The following is a 23,437-nucleotide window of genomic DNA, read 5'->3' on the forward strand; positions in this document are numbered from 1 at the left end:
TAATGATACTCTGTAATGCAAATAGCAATCATGTTAGGATAAGCCTTCCATTCTGTCTAGATTTTTTGTTATCATTCATAGATGTTTATTCAAGATCTGGGATTGTCTTGACAGCTTTTTAAAACTGTCCTTTTATTCCCATGTAGGAGGTGATTTTCTTCAGAATATTTGACTATTAAAGGAAATCGTGCTTACTTTGTTCCTTGTAACTCTTTTGAAAATTTACATTACTTTCCCTCTGTCTCTTTTCAGAGAATGGACCTTGGAGAATGTCTGAAGGTGCATGACCTGGCATTAAGGGCAGACTATGAAATAGCGTCCAAAGATCAAGATTTCTTCTTTGAGCTTGATGTATGTATCTTGTCTTGGTGGAGAGAAAGCATAATTTGTGTGCCTAGAGGGATAAACTAAGCAACAAAAGTTAAGCTTTGGTCCACAAAGGAGAACTTATGTGAAGTAGCTTTATAAGTGGAGGCAGAGAAATCCCTCCACAGTTACGGGAATGTTTACATGCCTCTGCATGATTATATGCGAGTATTATGTTTGTATTGGTAGTCATTCCTAGGTAGAACTGTTAATGCCCTTTCACAAAAATAATTATCATAAACCTGTATGCTGTCTTCATGGTAACAATTATCAAGCAAATGTCATGTATGCTTTGAAGAGAGTCTTAAATTCTCTATCTGTTAATAAAAATGTCATTTTCTCTTGGGAATAACAAATTACATGCTATGTCTTAGTACACCATAGCTTGAGTAATACAGTTCCAAACTCCCAACTAGGAAGTCTGTCTTCAGTATGGATAAAAAATTGGGGGTGGTTGTTGGGGCATGGTGTTAATATGATTAATAGCTAAAAAACCTAGTGGAAAATATGTTAAGGTTCTGCATGTATTGGCAGGATGAGGTGAACCTAACTATCCTTTGAAGAATTTTAATACATGTTATAAATGTCTGCTGCTTTTTCAGGAATAAGACTTAAGACAGATACATTTCCAAGTTTCTGCAAATACTTAATGAATTTTGGCAGTGTGCAGACTGTTTTTTAAAATGTTATCATATGTTAATATATGTGATTATATACCATAAGCAGCTAGTTTTTTGTTTTTACAAAGATTTCACTAAGAAAAACTTTGAAAAGTTAGTCTTAAACCAGGAAATTATTAAGGATAATAACAGTCATGTTCTTTACCATGTTGATTGGTGTTCTTGTTGATGTTTCAGGCAATGGACCACCTGCAATCATTTATTGCAGACTGTGATAGGAGAACAGAAGTGGCTAAGAAAAGATTAGCAGAAACCCAAGAAGAGATCAGTGCTGAAGTTGCAGCTAAAGTAAGCATGTAAAACTACCTGCTGAAGAGTTTTTTGGTGGTTTGTTTTTCTAAGGAACCAAATTTAGACTTTGGCAGACTATCCAATCTGAGAATTCATGCTGATGAAGGGTAAAAATAAGTTCTATAATAAACACGTAAAAAGCAAACCTGTTTCTAAGGGAGAACCTGTTTCTCAGGGAGAGGAGAAGGCAGAGAAGAGACCTCTTTGATATTCTTGAGTTCAGAGAGCTTCAATCTCTGTGATACAATTCCACACAAATGTTATTAATCCTTGTACTTTTTGATCAAAATAAAAATCATTTTTTCTTCAAATCCATGCACAAGCCAGGAGGAACGATTGTATGAATACTAATTTTGCAAGACAGCAGCATGAATTATTTGAAATCTCTGAACAAAATCATGCTCTGGAGTTGCTACATAGTCTTGGTAACCCAGCCTTTCTCTGTGTGTTTTGACATGAGGCAATTCTGTTTCCCTTTTAAATGGGGAGGTTATCTCTGCGTGCTTCCTTAATTTCACCCTACAGATTTTGCGTGTAATAATAGCTCAGTATTAGTTCAGACTCTTTTCCATAATTAACTTAAAAGCATTTCCTGCATTGAGCCTTTTCTTCTCTTTCAAGGCTGAACGAGTTCATGAATTGAATGAAGAAATTGGGAAACTACTGGCCAAAGTGGAACAGCTGGGAGCTGATGGAAATGTGGAAGAATCTCAAAAAGTAATGGATGAGGTGGAGAAGGCACGGGTAAAGAAGAGAGAAGCTGAAGTAAGTTGACTGTGTAAGGTTTGGGGGATAAAGAGGGCAGTATCCCAAATTAAATTGGCCAGTAACTGTGTAGTGCAAGATGCCTTAGCTACTGGGACTTCCTTAGTTAACTGCTTTATATAAACCAAGGAATTTGCTTTGTGGCATCCTGTTTGGGAGAAGTTTCCACCTTCAAATACACTCCTTTACTATTAAATTATACTAACTTCCACTGATGATGTGTTTACCTTAGCTTAGCTGTGCTGGCTGGTAACATCTGTGGACATGACAGTCATGGCTGTTTGTGTCGGACTTGCTCATTTTGTTGGGTCTTGTGACACTTGCCATGGTAACCCCACTGCACATTGAAGTGTGTTGGTGTGTGGCTCATATTGGAAAGCTTCAGTAAGGGGAGCCATTTCAGACCCTGCTAAGTTTGTTTTCATTGAAAGATAGTCAATGGCTTGTGTATGAGGCAAGTCAAAGTAGTCTTTGTTGTAATGTTCAGGTGGCAAATCTCGTCAAGAGCTTTTTCCATATCGTATTTCACTAATATACTTAAATTCATAGAAACAAACATCTGCAGTTGCTTTAATGGTACCAGAGGGGTTGCTGGCGGTCTTGCTTGTCTGTCATCTGAGTGTTTGTAGGTAAATTTTGCTTAGGTAACTTGATGTTTAATTAGCATCTAAAATGTGGGTAGATTTCTCTTGTTTTAAACTGCATTCACAATGAAAACATCTAATATTTTTATAATATGTTAACATATAGTAATTCTTTTGTTAACATGTATTCAGTGTGTTTTCTATGAAAGTTGCTCATTGTTCTAAGCAGTATAATCTGAAATAAAGATGATCACTCCACTTTGTTTAATATGCAAAACCATTTGGTAATATCCTGTTTTTACTACATCCAATCTTCAAAATGAGGAACCTGCACTTCATCTTTATGAGACGGTTGATTTATGAATGGGGTGAATTAAAGCAAATCAGCACATCCTTTATTTGAATTCTATCATCAAAAGTAATATACTCGTGGTAAAAAATTGTTTTTATATTTTTGCACATTGAGAAGTAAGACTAATAAATTTGCTTTTCCTAGGAGGTATACAGAAATTCTATGCCTGCCTCTAGCTTTCAGCAGCAGAAGCTACGGGTTTGTGAAGTGTGTTCGGCCTACCTTGGTCTTCATGACAATGACCGACGTCTTGCTGACCACTTTGGAGGAAAGCTGCATTTAGGATTTATTGAAATAAGAGAGAAGCTTGAGGAACTCAGGGTAAATCATTCCTCTATTTCGTGTGTGCGCGTGCTCCTACTTAATAAGGCAGTCTTAATGGAATCTCTGGCCGTGTGATTTTTTTCATGTTACCTTTTGAGATAATTTGTTCGTCTATAAACACCGAACATGTTAATCTAATACCAATTACCTAGATAATGTGATAAGATGGCCTCACTTGGACTAGTTGTATTAAAACACCTGTTCATAGTAATGTATCTTGGGAACAAAGACTGCAATTCCACTTGTCAAATGGAGAACTGCATTCTGAATTAGCGTTGCTGGAAGTGTCTGTGTCTTGGAAGATTTGGGAGATAGACAAATGAACTTTACCTTAAGCCAGTTTATTGGATGAAAGTAATAATGAGACTCCTGAAAATAAAAGAACATGGGACCCTAAGGGAGTGATATTTTACTTAATTAGGGATAAAGTGTTAATAGGGCTGTTGTTGATATGCTGTGCTCAGTTTGGGTACCGTTAAAGAGCACATACATAAAGAGGACAGTAATTCATAGCAAAGGATTCCAAAAAAGATCTACAGAAATGTTTGGAGCTTCAACAGCCTGCTGTGTGGTGAAAGACTACAGAAACTAGTTTATTTTATCCAGACAAATCATTTCATAGGCACCAACAATGGTTCTTTGAGTGGTTATCGCAGCTTTTAAGCTTGACTAACAATAGGTGAAATGAGTTCCAACAACTCAAGGCTGTAGCTATCCACAGTCAAAATAGAAAAAGGTGTATATCTTGAAGTGAGGCTAATTGTTAAAATAATTGTTACAGGGAGGTTGCATGTTCTCCATAGCTTGAAGTTTTGAATCCAGTTGGAATATTTTCTTAAAAAACGCTACCTCAATCGGAAATCATATGCTTGAAGAAAAACTTACTGGAATTACATTCCAGACTTCTGGTATTCAAGAGGATGGACTTGGAAGCTTATGCCATTTATGATTTTAATATGCAAATTATGGACTTTAAGGCGCAATTAAGCATGTTACTATAGCAGTCACTAAAGAGAATCACCAAATGAATTGAAGCCCTAAAGCAAGGAATGTTGCTGCTGAATTTGAGTGAATTGGCTTGATTTTCATAATATTCCAGCTGTCTTGCATGGATACTGTGACTTACCCTTTGGAAAGCTCAACTCTTTCTGTTAACTATATTGGCAATTTAGGCTCCTAAATACAGTTGTTGTAATTCAAGCCTTAGATACCTAGAGGAGATCATGTGCATTTCCTCTCATCCCTACATGAAATTATGTGGATTCACTTGAAGAAGAAACCTTGCTTGTAGTTAAACTACTGATACTGTGCAAGGAAGTAGAGAGATAATTTGAAATAAAGGGGCTAATTAACTGATTATTTACAACCTTTGGAAAAAAATATGCATGGATAATTATGTCACATTCCCAAAGCATCAATAAAATAATCTTTTGAAGTACTTCTCCTAACAAAAAAGAAAACAATAATTATCCCCTCCTTCCTCAGAGCTCTCCTCAGAGATCTAATCAAGATGCTGCTGGGGCAATTCCACATCTCAGAAGAAGGTCTTTACAAAGAGTTGAATTTCTTTCATCATGTCCAGAAGGTGGCGAGACTTGGGTTTGGCCAGATCTCCAGTTGTGAGTTCCATATCTGAGGGCCCTCTACTGAGCGTGCCTTGTCCCCAGTAGTAGTGAGTTCAACCTGGGGGCTGTCAGCTGAAGCATCCTTTCTAATTCTATGTGTACTGTTCACAACACAGAAACAAGTAGCCTCAAAACTAGGTATCAGCCCAACCAAGTCCTTTAAGACTAGGAGTTTCTTTATTTCAAAGGATAGCTGAGGGAATTAATACAGTTCCTAACTATATCCCTCTTCTAATTCCCTTCTACCCTTCCCCAGTAGCCAAAATATGATAGGTTTGGCATGGAAACTTTCACATTAAGACATGACTTCATGACTTACTGCTCTCAATTCCCCTTCATGAAAAACTTAATGTAAGTTTACATCTTTCAGGTCTTGGTGTAACACCCACGTATTTGCTGCAGCTCTTCTGCAATAACTTGAGTTTCTTGAAAAAAATACATATATATACACTGAGGAAGAGAGAGGGAGAAATATATACAAGGGAAAGAACTGAATATTAACTGTCTAGATTATTTTTATAGCTTTTACACCTTCATTTGAGAAATTTTGAAGTGTAACTTAATGAATACATTCATTTTCTTTTAGAGGATTGTGGCTGATAAACAGGAAAAACGAAACCAGGAGCGTCTGAAACGTAGAGAGGAGAGGGAAAGAGAAGAAAGGGAGAAACTGAGAAGGTAGGGATCTACTTTAATTGCATTTACATAATGTCCTATATAAGTTTAATAGAAAAAACAACAGTATACTTCATGAACGTTTGTTTTTTGTAAATCTGCAGAATCATGAGTTTCCCTTCCTTGGAAACTTAAATGTTTAACTCATTCAATACTTTTAATTCACTTAAAACCTAAATTATTTTTATAGAAAGCCTTTTCTTTAAAATCTACAAATATCGTTGTCTCTACACACTTGAACAAAACTTGAACAAATGCCTTTTACATGCAATATGTTTCTCAGGTATGTACCTTGTTTTTAGATCTGACAGGTGTTAACTTTTTTCCTTATTGGGAATTGTTGAATAGCATTGACTAAGCAAAGTAATTTGCTGTTTTTCTATGAAAATAGACTCTTGTTTCCAGGCGTTGTGAGGGTAGGGTCGAATGAGACCTGAACTGCAGTTCTCTTGACATACTGTCTTCAGAAGCTAGTAATGAATATTTTGAAATCTATTGCAGTCTGACAATGTGTCTTACAAGAAATAAGGGAGTACTGGCTCTATTTAACAGTAAGCTTTTCTTATTGAAGGGGTGTGAATTAAAAAGCAGAGTAGATACCCTTATCCCCATACAAACACACACACACACACACACAGCACAAAACAGAGTTGTTGGGGGATCTATTTCCTGATAAATGTGTTGCAAAGATGTTAACTTAAAATAAATGGCCTTTAACTTTTTTGTTAGTAAAATGAGAAATACAGTAAAGGCTCAACTAGTCTGACTTATTACTGAACTGTACTTTATATTTGATAATAACTCTGTAAGAAAAATTGATTTACCATTTTCCATTTGTTTCAGGTCAAGATCCCACAGCAAACATACCAAAAGGTATACAAATCTGCAAATGAGAAATACCACCAGTGATGCCAGCCTTTCACAAGCTGGAACGTTATAAATTTGTCTAGCCTTATTAATTTGAGATGTTCTTTACAGAAAAAGCATCCTGTTACATAGTCATCTCTGTGTTTATACAGCATTTAGCATTTGCTGTTGAGCTGTCTGTCTATTTTGTGGTTACTACAATGCAATGTTTTGTCCCTGATAACATTTGGAACGCAGAGAATTACTTTCTTCAAAACAGATGCTTGTGTTCAATACCTTTTTGGTGAAAACCTATGTTCTTAAAGCACAAAGTGCTATGTTGACTCCTATTTATGTTGCCAGTTTTCTTCTATACCTACAGTTGAAAGTCACCAGCGAGGTATTACTGCAAGGTGATTTAAAAAAGAAAGAAAATCAAGAATTTATATGGTGTTTAGAACCTTCCAGGCTATTTCTATTGCAGTAGCTATGGGGAAAGGGTATAGTCCTAAGTTCTGAGAATATCATAATTACACAGCTTCTGCCAGATGATCCTTGTCACTGCATCAAAGTTCTAAAACTTGTCCTGATAAATGCAAGATTTTAAAACAAAACAAATATTTTTCCTTTCCGAAGCCTGACTTGGCTATGCTGTAACCATAAGTATAATCATAAATCAAATATAAAACTGTCTGCTTTAGTCAAAAAAAAGTTTGTAGCACGTCTAATGTTGTTCTCCCCTCTTTGTTTACCTGTCATAGGGCAATGCAGTAGGTCTGAACACTGCGGGTTATTCTCTGTACAAATTTTCTTATGCATAGAGTGTAATATTCAAAGTACACTGATAGAATAGCTAGGTGAATGCAGTGTCTGAATTCCTTTCTGTTTTAGATCTAGGTCCCGAGATCGCCGCAGACATCGGTCTCGCTCAGCCTCCCGGGAACGAAAGAGGAGAACTCGCTCCAAGTCCCGTGAGAAACGCCATCGCCACAGGTCTCGCTCTAACAGCCGCAGCCGGAGTCGCAGCCATCATAGAAGCAGGCATAGTTCCAGGGAGAGAAGCCGAGAACGCAGCTCCAAAAAGCGGTAAATACTGGTCTGGAAATAAATGGCTTTTCCTACACGCATGGTCAGATATTTTTTTTTTGCACTAAATGAAGTTTACACTCAGTACTTAGTAACTTATACATGTTTTGAGACTGTCTCAGAATTCAGTTATACCCCTTGCATATTTATGATTTTATATATAGTGGTGATTTTTTTTGTTTAAAAATAAAAATAATAGGTCTTTGTATTTCTTCTCTTGTGAAGGAGTGATCCAGGGTATTGCTGTCATGCTGATAAATCTACACTCCAGGAAAGCTGGGAGTGAAGTGAAATAATTGGTCTCCATTTGAACTTAGGGATATAAGCAGTTTTAACCGTTATCCATTTAGTTTTCCCTTTGGGCTCTTATTCCCAATGGTGGAACCCATCTGTTGTGTACTGTGCTAGATAAAGACAAGTTTATACGTGCCATTAAATAAAGTTGTTGTATGAAATATGAAGGTACTGCTTTGCGAGGAAAGTGGCTTGATCCCTTGTTGAAAGAATTACTGCAAAGAGCAGTCCGGGGCTGCTGCTTTTGAATTACTTGATTGCTGTCTGTTCCTGAGGGTTGCTGGCTTATTTTAGATGAGTGAGGTAAGCATAATTTAGAGTGTTAGAATTGCAAAACAAGGCTTCTGGTAGGGGAGGCACGCTCATAACCAGGATTCCATTCTTGTAAAGGTCAGCCACTGAGACAGAGATTTGAGTGCAGTGTAGTAGACAGGGTGCCTAGCCTTAAAACCCTGACAGGTTGTTGGCTTAATAGAAAATAAGAGGTCCAATTTGTCCATACATGCAGGTTTTTAGAATTCAAATGATTTAGTAGTTTTACCTCCAAGCATGGAGAAGTATTTGTTGAATTTATTCAAGTGTGCTCTCTGCCCTAAAGGTAAGCTTTCTTCTTTTTGGATTGGGTGAGTCTAGTTTGCAGTGTGCTCTGTTAAGAGAGCACAGAAGACAGAGTTGGTCCAAGCCTTTTGTTTCCTTCTTTTTGTGGCACATAAATGTTCAGCACTCTAGTTGATAAAATCAGTGGTGTCTGGTATTTAAAATTCTTCAGGATGTTCTGTAGTGTCCTAAAGTCAACATTTCACACTCAGCAATTTCCACATTCATTTTAGCCTGTCATCATGGCTATCTTCAAGACCGCCATTTCAAGGTGTTCACAATGGCAGATTAGCAAATCTTCACTTCAAACTTGTAGTTTTTCAGTCTTAAAATAGACATTTTAATTTGTATCAACACATTTGTTTACTTGGATAAGCCACTGCATAAAGTGTATGCTCAAATTGCCTTTAATACGTTGACATCAAAGTCCAGCCTTGCAAGACTGAATTTCAGCACTTCAGAGAAAATTATACTGGTGGATTGTTCTGTCCTTCTCATCATAGTTGTTCAAACCCTCCAATTTGATAAGCACAAGACAAATGATGCATTATTTTTGTATGTTGGTAGGGAAATCTGTAAGAATAAGGAAATGGCATGAAGACATTTTGGCTATTCATGCTATCCATATAATGCTAAACCTATCAGCTGTCAAAGATTACCTGAAAAAGGACAAGGTACTTTGAAGATGAAATCGGTGTCCTTTTACAAGACACTATTAAAAGATAAGTCCTTCAAGCTTTGTTTGTGAATGAGTAGAAATACCAGACTTCAGGGTGCAAGATTTCAGCCTTACGAAATTCAGTACTGGAAGTACTACTTCTGATGCCATTTCCCAACGTGAGAGAGACCTGTGTTAGAACAATCCTTGGCACGAGTGAGAGTCTTAGACTACTGTTAACTTGAGGAAGGTGTGTGCCATTATTAGTAGCTCATATGTCTTAATTCTCTAATGTCAAACAATAGTTGTTGTATTTAAATTATGTAAATTGTGCTTTCAACAGACTAATGTATCCTTACAGCTATAGTCTTGCTTCACTGGAGCCAGGATAGTGATTGACTTTGCAGCCAGCCTTGATGCCTCCTTTTATAGGTGCCCTTCTAGCTGTTAGATCTGCTTTTTGCATGAATGTGGGAAAAAGTCTTCTTATCAAATACAATACCACTGTTGATGCCAGAATCCAAAATAAACCTGAACTTGTAGGCTCAAATATATCACACTTCTTGTTTCTTAAGAACTTTTTCTAATCCAAGAAAGTACATGTTGCCAAATCCTATTTTTAAATATTTGAGTATTTTCTTAAAATACAAATATAAAGTACTTTTATTCAAACCTGTCTTCCTTAATCTCAAAAGATTCTGTTGTCCAAGGGATTGTGGCCAAGTATAGTTTGGAAGAGAAAAGACACACTCCAGCAAGTTGCATACTTAAGAAAGGAGTCCTAGCCTTTTTTTTTTTTTTTTTTTTTGAGTGACATAACCAAAATAACCAAATAAAGTAGGATCTGGAGACTGTGGTGCTTTTGCCAGATCACGGAACAGCAGAATGACATCAGAAGCAGTAGAAGGACTGCTGAAAGCTGCAGCAGTGGCAGCATGTGCTGCCATTAACTATGAAGCCACTGAGAGAACTGTGGAGTTGTGGCTTCTCTATGGGAAGAGTCACAACGTTTTATGCTAACCTTAAAGCCCTCAGTGTGATTTCCTTGGGCTTGGCTAGAGTAAAATACCCAATGGCATCATTAAAGTTCTTGCAGGCTGCTGATTCATGTTCTAAAAGCCATTGAGATGTTTGCGTCTGTGTGCTTGAGCCCACTTGCAAGAAGCTATATATCAAGGGCTAATGATGTATGTAGATATTGTATGGACAAAGAGTATCTGAAATCATGAGATTTCACGTCACCTGGTTTTAGATGACTAGGTCACATGTAAATCTCAAGAGTCCCATTTACAGGTTCATCGGACATATTTCTGCATCTATTTTAAAGTAGAAGCTTCTAGGGCATGATTTGTCTCATTTCTTTGCTTAATGTTAAAGGAATCTGGTTATCTTAGATGTCTACACTGCAGAGATTTAAAGCTGGGTGAGAAAATACTCAGCATTTAGACAAACATTTTTTTAAATATTGTTCAGGTCCTGGTGGACCTACACTGTTCTCTGCGGTGGTAGTGAAGTGTTAAGTTTTCTCATTTTGTTTCTTTTGAGAAAAGTGACTGGGGCTGATGACACATCACAGACCTGTGCTTTTAGTCTCTTACCTCTTGGAAGAATTGAAACTGGATACATTATACCCTGCTTTCCTGGAGCTCACACTAGACTGTCAAGACTACTTGGGATTTTTGCCCAAGGTCACTTACATTTTTTTGTCCTCAGACTCAATGCAGGCATCCACAAATGCTGTCCTGGAACCAGTATCACATGTTATAATAATTCGTAATTGTTGAACATGACAAGTATGGGTGCTGCCCCACATATCTTGCAAATGTAGGATTTCTGATGAAGCATCTACTTGGTTGTTTGGGAAGTAATCCTTACTGAGCATGCCAGAAAATGTAAATCTAGTAGAGCCTCTGATTCTAGAGGTTATCTACACCTTGTCCTTGAGAAAGGTAGGAATGGTATTTTAGTTCTGAGTCTCCTTGTCTCTATTGCTTGCTAAAAGAATTGAAAGAATTGTACGAACTTCCACATCTTTGTGCTGTGATCCATTGAAGCCAGACTCCCTTCTTGTCAGCTGATTAGAGCCTCACCTGTATGGAGCAGCGGGACAGCTGGACAAATGCATCTCACATTCTCCAAAAATGTATTGAATGAACAGCCAAAGATGCTGATGATGGCTATGTATCCTGTCTGTATGCCTATTCTAGGATTAATTACTAGAATTAGTCTGAGTCATCTGATTTTGGGGAGCATTGTTACTTCTGCAGTAGACTTGTGCAAAATACTAGGGAAGCAGCTATATTAACTCTAGTATTAACTTCTTAATTGGCATGTACTTTGTGGTATTGAATTACTGTCTGTGTATTTCAGCACTTGCAAATGCTAAATCTTGCGAAACGCTATGCTGTAGGAAAAGTAATCTGTTTAGCTGGGAAACAATGAGAGGTCACTTCTTTGTAAGCTTACAAAGGGACATGTATTGAAGAACCATTTTGCAGACTTCTGGTTTGAAGCTTTGAGGTAATGACAGTAACTTACTCCAGGTGGAAAGAGTACAGCGTACTGTACAGAGTACAGCTCATTTAATTTAAACCCATGTAGAATGTTTAGTGCAACAGCTCTTTCTGGCTTCTTTGTAAAGGTTTTGGAAATGCCTGAAATTTGGAAATCCTATCTGGAAATTCCGACCTTCTAAAATCTTCAAGGGATGATTATTCTTACAAAAACTAAGTGGAGTGCAGGTTCCAGATGTGCTCTTGGTCATGTAATAGCCTTCTTCAAGAATCTCTGCAAGTTAATTCCCCTTTTCGATCGATTTCCCATTTTTTAGTACACTTTAAAAAAAAAAACTTTAACTTTGATGTGTGAGAGATGCTAGTCAATTTTTCCTCAAGTTAAAAACTGCATATGAGAAATTCTGGTGGAACTTCTGATACTGCAAGGTTGAGGATGGGAATTGCAAGAGATTAAATGAAGCATATTGACCTTAATCTGGACTCTGTAATAAAAGCAGGTTAAATTTTGTCCCTAAATAGTATTTGTGTTTTGCAATTGAAAGTAGGGAAGGAAGAAAAGTAGAATGACTTATGATGTCTTCTCATATATTACATAAATCTAATGTTGTGTTGGAATAAGGAGAAAAATACAAAATCAGAATGCTGTTTGACCGCTATGAATTCATGACTAATGAGAATTCTCAAACTTACTGCACTTTTCAGATCCTCAAAAGAAAGATCTTCAAGAGACAAAGAACGTTCAAGAGATCGTGATAGAACATCACGTGATAAAGATAGAAGCTCAAGAGAGAGGTCACCGCGAGATTTCAAAGACAAGAAACGTTCTTATGAAAGTGCTAATGGCCGATCAGAAGACCCGAGGAGCTCAGAAGAGCGTGAAGCAGGGGAGATATAACTGGCTGTGTATATTCACCTGATCTCTAGCTTCCTATGGAGTTGCATACTATGGTTTAGTTTACAGTTGTTCAAAGGGACACCAGTGAGCAGTTTGAGACACTGATCCAACTATAGGGTAGATGTACAGTATATAAAAGTGGTTATAACTAAGTCAGAATTAAACCCCATTGATTAATGATGCCTAAAGCTGGGTCCTGGACTTCCACCAAGTTGTAAAACTTTCCTGAAAGATTTCTCTTTATTCAGGACAACAGTTTTATGTACCAAGATGCAGATCTTAATGTTTTTAATCTCCTTTCCAATACAAGTTAGTGAACAAATTATATTGTACTACTTGCCTTGGGTGCTTTTGAACCTTTATAAATTCTCCAATTCTGCTCCAGTCAAAACAGCAGCATTGAAAGGTTGTACTTTGGGGGAATTTTTTTGTTTGCTTTTTTGTAAGAGGGTGGGTGGATGGATATTAACTTTTATTCTAAGGTTATGTTCCCAGTGATTTTTTTGTTGTTGTTTGGGAACCTAGGAATTGATTACAGTGGGAGCATTTAGACAGGAATGTGTGCTGGAGAAAGCTGAAATGTCTTTTTACAGTGCCTATTTAGACTTGGAAATTGAACAGCTGTTGCATTACATCTTTTTTTTATTTCTACTTTTGAAATCAAAGCCAGTCCCGTATCTGTACCACTTGATTGGTATGTGTTCAATATATTTGTTTTTTTTTCCATAAGGACTCTCTGCTTTTTCTTGTGGGGTGTAAATGGCACATCCTTAATTGTATTAAAACAAACAAAGCAAACAGCAGCAACAAACAAAAACTTAAGAACAAAAATAAAAAAAATAAAAAGGAAAACCACATTGTCGATAACTTAACGAGAATATACTGGTCTCTTAGGTGATTACTTAGCAGTTCAGTCACTTAAAACCTAACATATGGTTATTAGAGTTTTCAACATGCTCTAGCAGAAGCAGTCTTTATGATCCCAACCCTTCTAATATATTCAGAGGCAAAAATGTGGAATTGCAATGATCATGGCAGAACACATGGTTGAGTTTTCAACGTTCTCTAGGAGAAGGAGTCTCTATGATCCTGACCATTCTAAGATCTGTAGGGGCAAACGTGGAATTATAATGATCATCGTGCAACCCCTAACTCATTAATGACTTCAGCTTGAAAAAGCATTACTTAGTTTAGGTGCAAGCTGCCTTTACGTAAAGGGCTTGCAGTGGGTTCTGTTGGACTGGAAGTGCTTTGGGACGTATAAATAATTCAGGCATGTCCTACCGTCACGCAGAAGAACTTGGTAACTTCTTGAGATGGCACCACTCAGTTACGTAACATTTAAGAGCAACGTTTGTAATGATTATTGGCATTTTCAGCAGGTTCTGAAAATCTCTACGTGTCCTAATCCAAGGGCCTTTGTAGGCAAGTTAATCATGGATATATAATACAGCTGTGAGCTCAGTGTGTTTATTCTTCAATGTCTTTTCTGTAGCATTTGGTTTTTATTATAGTCAGAACATGGGGGTGATAATTTCCACAGTAGATAATCGAGAGCAGTATTTCATTTGGCATTGAAAGCTAGAATAGGACCTTTACATCTCTGCAAAGACATATAAGCCATGTTGGATATATTCTCCACTTTAAATTCACCTGTACGTAAGCTTCTGTAGGAATACTGTAACAATGATGGCTACATACTTAGCACTTTTTTATTCACCCACTTCAAATCTAAATGTGGGTTTCCTTCCTGGGAATGTCTTGTGACTCTCTGAGGCCCATGACAAGTGTGAGCTACTGGTTTTAGTTCCTGTGGTACGAGCACAATGTAAGTGCTTGCTAAAATCTATTGTCACACTGCTGTTAATGGTATTCTAGCGGTTAGTGTGACAAAAGGTGAACAGTCACTTCTTAAATGCATCAATGCATCTGCTGTAGCAGGATTGCAGATGGGTGGATTGCTAGCTCCTGGAATAAAAACATTCCAGAAGTACTGAGTACCTATCTCCCCATGCATTCAGTGACTAGAGATGCTGTATTTAGAAAGGAAAAAAAAAGAAATAATTCTACAACAAAATACTGCTTAGACTATTTACTACTAGCAAGTTCTGGATAACATGCCACTGATTTTACAAATCACTCTTAACCCTTTTGTAATTAAAAAAGGTGAATATTTTTAGAATTAGGTGAATATATTTAGAACCTTATAGGTTTTCCTGGGGTGGTGTGCTCCACAGTATCCAAGGGCTGCACAAATACTAAGCAGAGAGAAGGTAAGTCTTACTGCTTGTTCTGAATTAAAACTGGAAATATTGCCTTTGTATGAGACAAGGACTGGAGTACAGTTAGGAATAGAACCAAGTTAAGGTGACTGATAATGCTCTTCTGAAGCAAGAGAGCTAGAAAGTCTATCACTAAGTGAGACTGCTTTAACTGCATATGTAAGTACTGGTCTTACAGTCTTGCATGAGAAACAAGCTACCTTAATTTCAATGAGGATGACATGGTCTTCAACTTCCCAGTCTCCATTAAATAGTTCAGCAACTGCTAAGTCATCTTCTGGTCTAGAACTAGGTCAGAAATACAATGCCTGGATCATAGAAGAGAGAAACCACTCAACCCAGGAACCCTGCTCAAGTATGTCCTATGGATAAGGGTGTGCTAACTTCACGTCACACTCAGTCCATACTAACTACAGCTTCCCATACTTAACCCCCAAGCCTATTTGCCCAGTTTTTCCCCTTTTAGGTTCTTGCTTGGCTGTTGATTCTTAGAAGATGGAGCCTGCGTGTTTGCACTTTCTGCTTGCACATCGCATTGCCAGCAGATGTCACCATTTGTGATGATGTGGAGTGCCCAGTGTGATAGCATGGTGCTGTCACACCTTGGGGCAGAACTTGTGCTAGATACAACTCCAACCTGCCCCTGTATGTAGGCAGTGTGGGTCGAGTGTTTCTATTCACCAAGTGCCAGTGGCAGCGTGAGAGACCTGCAGAAAATCTGGGGCATGTGCTGCTGTGCAGTGATGTGTCGCTGGCAGCACACAACGTGATCTCTTTGCAGAGAGATCTTGGAGGTATGTGGGATCGTGAGAGGCCATTCCTCTGAGGAAAACACCTTTCCTATCGAGCAAGGAAGCGTATTGCAGTGTGTCACTTGCCGAGGCGATCAGCTCCAGGGCAGACGCGTTCCGCAGGGAGCAGGGCGTTGGACAGGCAGGGATCATTTTTCCAGCACCGAGCCCACTCGAGGGAGCTGCCAGGACCCGGCAGCCCTCCCGAGGGAGCTGAATGAGGCGAGAAGGAGGTGTAGGCAGAGCCAGCAGTGCCCCCTCCCCAGCCGGTCAAAAGCTGCCCCTAGGGAGTGCGGCGACCAGGATGGGCAAACAGGGTGGGGTGCAGTAGTTGGCACAGGCAGGGTGAGCAGGAAGGGCAGAGCGTTCCCCCCTGCCCATACGAACACCTCCTCTAACGGCGGTCTGCCGCTAGCTCAGCTGCAATGGTGTACACCAGGCACAGCACGCTCTCCGGGAAGTCTGTACACACCCAGACCGACTGCCCGCTCAAAACTGCAGCAGTTCAGGTCTCCAGGTGCAGAGAGTGCCTGAGCCTGTTGCTACCACCTGCGGGGGGCAAAGAGACTGTGCGTGAGGTGCAAGCAGGTGGACGACCTGGTCTGCCTCGTGGCAGAACTCGAGGAGGAGGTTGAGAGGTTGAGGGATATCAGGGAGTGTGAGTGGGAGATAGACTTGTGGAACAACTCCCTGCAGGGCCTGAAGGACAGGTACCCGGGTGAGACCCCGCAAATGAGGGTGGACCCCCTGCCCTGCTGCTGTCGGGCAGAGGCAGGGGACCTAGGAGTTGAGGAGGAATGGAGACAGGTCCCTGCTCAACATCGCAGGTGATGCCCCCCCCCACTGGCCCCACCTTCCCAGGTGCCCTTACACAACAGGTTTGAGGCCCTGTAGATTGAGAGACCGGTAGCTGAGGAAGAGGCAGTAAGTCTACCCAGGAGGATGCCTGGGGCAAGGAAGTCGATTCCACGCCTCAGGACTGCCTCCACCAGGACAGAAAGAAGGGTGATTGTTGTGGGCGACTCCCTTCTCAGGGGAACAGAGGGCCCTATTTGTCAGCCTGACCCTACCCGTAGGAAAGTCTGCTGCCTCCCTGGGGCCAGGGTCAGGGATGTTGCCAGAAAGCTTCCCAACCTGGTTCGCCCCTCTGACTATTATCCTCTTTTAGTAGTCCAGGCTGGCAGTGATGACACTGAAGAGAGAAGCCTGAAGACCATCAAACGGGACTTTAGGGGACTGGGACGGTTAGTGGATGGAGCGGGAGTACAGGTGGTGTTTTCATCCATCCCTACGGTGGCAGGGAGGGGTACAGAGAGGACACGAAAAGCCCACCTGATAAACACATGGCTCAGAGGCTGGTGCCAACATAGAAATTTTGTTTTTTTTTTGACAATGGGGCGCTTTACTCGGCACCCGGCCTGATGGCTGCAGATGGGTCCCTATCTCTAAGGGGAAAATGGATCCTAGGCCAGGAGCTGGCAGGGCTCATTGAGAGGGCTTTAAACTAGGTGAGAAGGGGGACAGGGCTGAAACAAGGCTTGTTAGAGCTGTGCTTAACAGCTCTAACTGTTAGCTTGTTAGAGCTGTGGGAACAGTGGCAAGGCTGGGAGAGAAGGCAATGGCCCAGCTGAAGTGTATCTACACTAATGCGTGCAGCATGGGTAACAAACAGGAGGAGCTGGAAGCCATCATGCAGTAGGCAGGCTACAACTTGGTTGCCATCACAGAAATGCGGTGGGACCACTCTCTTGACTGGAGTGCTGCAATGTCTGGCTATAGGCTCTTCAGAAGGGACAGGCAGCATGGAAGGGATGGTGGTGTGGCTCTCTATATCAGAGAGAGTTTTGATGTCGTGGAACTTGAGGCTGGGAATGATAAGGTTGAGTCCCTTTGGGTTAGGATCAGCAGGAAGGCCAACAAGGAAAGCATCCTGGTCGGGGTCTGTTATAGACTGCCAAGCCAGGATGAGGAGACTGATGAGGAGTTCTACAGGCAGCTGACAAAAGTTGTGAAATCGTCAGCGCTTGTGCTTGTGAGGGACTTCAACTTCCCAGATATATCCTGGAAGCACGACACAGCCCAGAGAGAGCAGTCTAGGAGGTTTCTGGAGAGCGTGGAAGATAGCTTCCTGACGCAGCTGGTTAGTGAACCTACCAGGGATGGTGCCCCGCTAGACCTTCTCTTCACAAACAGAGAAGGACTGGTGGGAGATGTGATGGTTGGAAACTGTCTTGGGCAGAGTGACCACGAAATGGTAGAGTTCTCCATTCTTGGAGAAGCCAGGAAGGGGACCAGTAAAACCGCTGTATTGGACTTCCGGAGGGCTGACTTTGAGCTGCTCAGGACACTGGTTGGTAGAGTCCCTTGGGAGGCGGTTCTGAAGGGCAGAGGAGTCCAGGAAGGCTGGGCGCTCTTCAAGAAGGAAATCTTAATGGCGCAGGAACAGTCTGTCCTCGCGTGCCCAAAGACAAGCCGGTGGGGAAGAAGACCGGCCTGGCTGAACAGAGAATTGTGGCTTGAGCTTAGCAGGAAAAAGAGGGTTTATAATCTTTGGAAAAGAGGATGGGCCACTTGGGATGACTATAAGGATGTTGCGAGGCAGTGCAGGGACAAGATTAGAAAGGCCAAAGCTCATCTGGAGCTCAATCTGGCTACTGTCGTCAAAGACAACAAAAGATGTTTTTACAAATACATTAATGCAAAATGGAGGACTAAGGAGAATCTCCAGCCTTTACTGGATGCGGGGGGGAACTTAGTTACGAAAGATGAGGAAAAGGCAGAGGTGCTTAATGCCTTCTTTGCCTCAGTCTTTAGCGGCAAAACCAGTTGCTCTCTGGATACCCAGTATCCTGAATTGGTGGAAGGGGATGGGGAGCAGGATGTGGCCCTCACTATCCATGAAGAAATGGTTGGCAACCTGCTACAGCACTTGGATGTGCACAAGTCAATGGGGCGAGATGGGATCCACCCAAGGATACTGAGAGAACTGGCAGAGGAGCTGGCCAAGCCGCTTACCATCATTTATCAGCAGTCCTGGCTATTGGGGGAGGTCCCAGTTGACTGGCAGCTAGCAAACATGACGCCCATCTACAAGAAGGGCTGGAGAGCAGACCCGGGAAACTACAGGCCTGTCAGTTTGACCTCAGTGCCAGGGAAACTCATGGAGCAGATTATCTTGAGAGTCGTCACGCGGCACTTACAGGGCAAGCAGGCGATCAGGCCCAGTCAGCATGGGTTTATGAAAGGCAGGTCCTGCTTGATGAACCTGATCTCCCTCTATGACAAAGTGACGCACTTGGTGGATGAGGGAAAGGCTGTGGATGTGGTCTACCTTGACTTCAGTAAGGCTTTTGACACCGTTTCCCACAGCATTCTCCTCAAGAAACTGGCTGCTTGTGGCTTGAACTGGCATACACTTTGTTGAGTTAAAAACTGGCTGGATAGTCAGGCCCAAAGAGTTGTGGTAAATGGAGACAAGTCCAGTTGGAGGCCAGTCACTAGTGGCATTCCCCAGGGCTCGGTGCTGGGGCCGGTCCTCTTTAATATCTTCATCGATGATCTGGACGAGGGCACTGAGTGCACCCTCAGTAAGTTTGCAGATGACACCAAGCTAGGTGCGTGTGTCGATCTGCTTGAGGGTAGGAAGGCTCTGCAGGAGGATCTGGATAGGCTGCACCGATGGGCTGAGGTCAACTGCATGAAGTTCAACAAGGCCAAGTGCCGGGTCCTGCACCTGGGGCGCAATAACCCCAAGCAGAGCTACAGGCTGGGAGATGAGTGGTTGGAGAGCTGCCAGGCAGAGAAGAACCTGGGAGTATTGGTGGACAGTCGGCTGAATATGAGCCAGCAGTGTGCTCAGGTGGCCAAGAAGGCCAACAGCATCCTGGCTTGTATAAGAAGCAGTGTGACCAGCAGGGCTAGGGAGGTGATTGTCCCCCTGTACTCGGCTCTGGTGAGGCCGCACCTCGAGTACTGTGTTCAGTTTTGGGCCCCTCGCTACAAGAAGGACATTGAGGTGCTTGAGCGGGTCCAGAGAAGGGCGACGAAGCTGGTGAGGGGCCTGGAGAACAAGTCCTACGAGGAGCGGCTGAGGGAGCTGGGCTTGTTCAGCCTGGAGAAGAGGAGGCTCAGGGGCGACCTTATCGCTCTCTACAGGTACCTCAAAGGAGGCTGTAGCGAGGTGGGGGTTGGCCTGTTCTCCCACGTGCCTGGTGACAGGACGAGGGGGAATGGGCTAAAGTTGCACCAGGGAAGTTTTAGGTTGGGTATTAGGAAGAACTTCTTTACTGAGAGGGGATTGTTAGGCATTGGAACAGGCTGCCCAAGGAAGTGGTAGAGTCACCATCCCTGGAGGTCTTTAAAAGACATTTAGATGTTGAACTTAGTGATATGGTTTAGTGGAGGATTTGTTAGTGTTAGGTCAGAGGTTGGACTTGATGATCTTGAGGTCTCTTCCAACCTAGACAATTCTGTGATTCTGTGATTCTGCCTGTGAACCTGAGGGTGCTGGAGCAGAGCATCTATTATTTGAGATTTTGCTGACTGACACAGTTAAAGCTTCAAGGCAATTTTTTACTAGGCTGCAGGTGTACAAATAAAGCAAAAACTGGTGGTGTATTTCACTTAGAGCGTTTGAAATAAAATGACATTGCAAGTGTTACATGTGTCTCAGAAAGCTCTCACACTGGATTAGTCAAGGGAATGAAAGGTAGCACGGTACATAAGGTGGTACGTGGCTAGAGGATAGTGCGATACCAGAAACGAGGTCTCTGAGCGTGCCTGAGGTGCTCTTCCTGCTGGAGCAGAGGTGGCTGCGTGGCAGGGCACTGACACCTCCGAGCAAAAAGGGCTTGGTCTGGTGTAGCCGCCTGATGCGGCCCAGCAGCGGACTCACCCGTGGAGCTGGCTGAGGGCACTCTTCCTGTCTGTCCCCTTGCCTTGTCGCGGATCTGGGATTTACCCTCCTGTTAGTACCGCACAAACCATAGCCCTGGATCCTGTCTGTCCAATCTATTTTGCACCAGCTCTGCACCTTCTGTTCTGCCTCAGGGGTAATGGGAGAAGATGCATGAACTGGCCCACCAAGCCTGTGCAAATGTGTATGTGACACCCTTAAACAGCCCAGGGGATGGGATTAGCTGTTTAACTGAGGGGAGAGTGGTTGCAATGTATTTTGAGGCACCTGGGGCCAATGCGAGGCAGCTGAGGGTGGGTACGTACCCTGGGTGGGGGTATTTCAGCTATGGTGAAAACTGTGTGTTGCAATGAGGCTCCTCTGTGGTGCAGAAAATGACTTGGTGTGTGCTGCCTGCATAGCTGGGAGTGACGATGAATGCAGTCCCGGTCAGCATTAAACAAAGTGTAACTGCAAAATGAGCTACGTGCCAGAGGTCATAGCCCTGTACGCACCTGCAGCGCTGACAACCCTTCAGTTTTGCTGTTCATCCCACATTTTGCATGCCACCATCAGGGTAGCTGCCCTTTGTTCAGCAAGAGGAAGAGACTGCAGTCCCTTCCCACCTCAGCCATTCTGCGATTCTTGATGCAGCGGCTTATAAAAAGCACCAGCATGACCCTCCGTGAGTCTCATGGTTCTTGCTCTTTTTTTCTGGCTTCGATCACTTTTTTTTTCTACCTGCTTCTTAGCAATAAATTTTTGCACCGTGACCGCTGGTGCATTTCTTTCATTCTTCTCACTAAGACCTGGAGCTTTGGCTTTCACCGCAGCCTGCAAAACCAGGAAAGAGCGAACTGCTGGGAGCCATATCAGCAGGTGGAAACAAAAGAGAGGAAGAAACGTTTGTTCCTAGCACCAGCTCTCCTCTTTATCTCTGCTTTCCCTTTGTGGGCGCACAAGGGACAGTCACACAAGGGCAATTACAAAATTCCCTCCTGGCTCTGGCTTTTCTCCTCCTGTTACTGGGGTGACCATCATCCCGGGCAGCTTCCCAGACTCCTGGCAGCGCTGCACCCCACGCGCCAGGCAGGCAGGGTTGTCCTGCAGCGACACGGGTGGCGAACAGCCCAGCCAACAGCAGAAGTCATTGTCACCAAACAGCACCTTCCCAGGCTGAAATCATCTGCCTAACGCTGACTGTAGCGAAGTATTGATGGTGATGCGCAGTGAGGAGCGCTAAGGTTAAAAATTGTTCATGTCGCTGGCTCAGAGAGGCTGCGTGTCCATCACTAGACAGTGATAAGTGGCTTGAGGGCTTTGTGTCTAACCACTGCAACTTCTCACAGTGCTGCCATCTTCCCAGGCTAAAAATGGTTTGCAGCAGAGCAACGGGATAAAGAACTGCTGACTTCCAACAGGTCAGGGCAGCGGCTGCCTTGATGGATGATGAGACCGTAGTCGAGGTGTCAGCTCTGACATTTCGGAGCCATTGTCTGCCTTGTCCTGCAGTTCTGCCTCTGTCTGTAATGCAGTGCAGAGCTGGATTCCACCGGGGAGCAGGGTGGAGATCAGCAGCATCAGCAGCACCAGCAGCGTGCCCCTAGCTCGCCTGCTCCTGGGGGGCTGTGCAGGGGGAGCTGCACCGCAGCAGTGCTTCCTCCTGCAAAATGCCACCAGGGATGCCAGAAGTCTGGGCTCTCCGAGGTGAGCATACAAAATACTGCAGAACAACAGGCTGCTATTTCTACTCTCTGCCAAGGAAACAAGTGGTTCAGTCGGGGATGCTGCTGGCTCATGCTGGGGAAAAAAAAAATCACTTATGTGACCTAGGCTTGTTTGATGCTGACCACGCGCAATCTGACTAGTGTAACCATGCCCTGAACTGGCTCAAATCCACTGCACTGCATGTGCCAGAAGTGCTTTGTAAGGCAGTTGAGGCTCTGCCGCTCCTCTCCTGCTCTAGCAGAACCTCCCTGGCACCCAGCACAGGGCAGAAACACTGCGGCATGTTCCTGCTAGGGCCGTGCCCTCACCACCTTCCTCTGGCTGTGCCATTGCAGCTGGGCACACGGATGCCCGGCGAGTGCAAGTTCCTGCTTTGTCACTACAGTGGATGATTTTTTTCAGACTTCTCTCACTGATTTGCCTGTGTTCCTTTATTTCTTTCCTATTCCCTGAATTTTACCAAAGCTGCCCCCACCCCAGCACCTGTAGGGAAGCACTGGAAGGTCTGAGTTCACTCAACAAAGCTGATGAACTGAATGTAAGTGCATCTGCCTTTCTACAGTGTTTAGGTAATATTTCGAATCAGAAAAGTGTTTGCTCATCTCTACAAGATCAAGTTTTACTTGTGGGGATGCTTTATTTCTCCAGCTACATGACTAGAAAGTGTTTGGATTTTCATTAGCCCAAGTGATAAATGTCCTCCATTAGTTCCCTCCCACACCCCTTCCCCTCTGTGGTATTTTTCCTGTGTTTGCCCTATTCTGGCTTAAGATACAAACTTAGCTGATTCAAGTTATCATGGGCACTTGTCATACAACCCATGCTACGTCACAAATTTGTTATCTCACTGAGACCTTTCCCTCTCTTCTTAAGCCTGAGCTTTTTTGAATGAGCCTTACGCTATCAGCTGCTGCTGTCAGGACCCTGTCAGCTCAGGATGCCGATGGCAAGAAGGAGCCTGCCATGCCAGGCATCCATTTCAAGGCACATGGCATCTGCAGGTGCGTTACAACACATAAATAAAAAGGGGAGTTGCTTTGAGCATTTCAGAGTGTTAAATTTACTTGTTCTGCCTCTAAGGGATTTGAGATTTTGAAGATGCTGTGCAATATGCTTCCCGTTCTCCCCTAACAGGGCAGAATATTGCATCCTGTAGAGCAGCCTGCCCTATCCTCCCTCTCTGGCAAG

The 23,437-nt window shown here is 42.7% G+C and overlaps 1 protein-coding gene across 3 annotated transcripts in view; it reads left to right on the forward strand.

Annotated features, from left to right (window-relative positions):
- LUC7L2 (LUC7 like 2, pre-mRNA splicing factor) overlaps window positions 1-13,406 on the forward strand; it is a 33,269-nt gene extending 19,863 nt beyond the window's left edge. For 2 of the 3 annotated variants that reach the window (XM_068669000.1, XM_068669002.1), the window contains exons 3-10: window positions 253-351; window positions 1,224-1,334; window positions 1,959-2,102; window positions 3,183-3,359; window positions 5,574-5,665; window positions 6,506-6,535; window positions 7,400-7,594; window positions 12,362-13,406. In XM_068669000.1, the coding sequence (XP_068525101.1) occupies window positions 253-351; window positions 1,224-1,334; window positions 1,959-2,102; window positions 3,183-3,359; window positions 5,574-5,665; window positions 6,506-6,535; window positions 7,400-7,594; window positions 12,362-12,554 (1,041 nt within the window). In that variant the 3' untranslated portion in view covers window positions 12,555-13,406. The remainder of the gene's footprint in view (window positions 1-252; window positions 352-1,223; window positions 1,335-1,958; window positions 2,103-3,182; window positions 3,360-5,573; window positions 5,666-6,505; window positions 6,536-7,399; window positions 7,595-12,361) is intronic. The other variant, XM_068669001.1, reaches the window with a different exon arrangement.
- Window positions 13,407-23,437: the final 10,031 nt, after the last annotated feature.

The sequence above is a fragment of the Anas acuta genome, chromosome 1 (assembly GCF_963932015.1).
Source record: "Anas acuta chromosome 1, bAnaAcu1.1, whole genome shotgun sequence".
NCBI classification, from domain to species: Eukaryota; Metazoa; Chordata; class Aves; order Anseriformes; family Anatidae; genus Anas; species Anas acuta.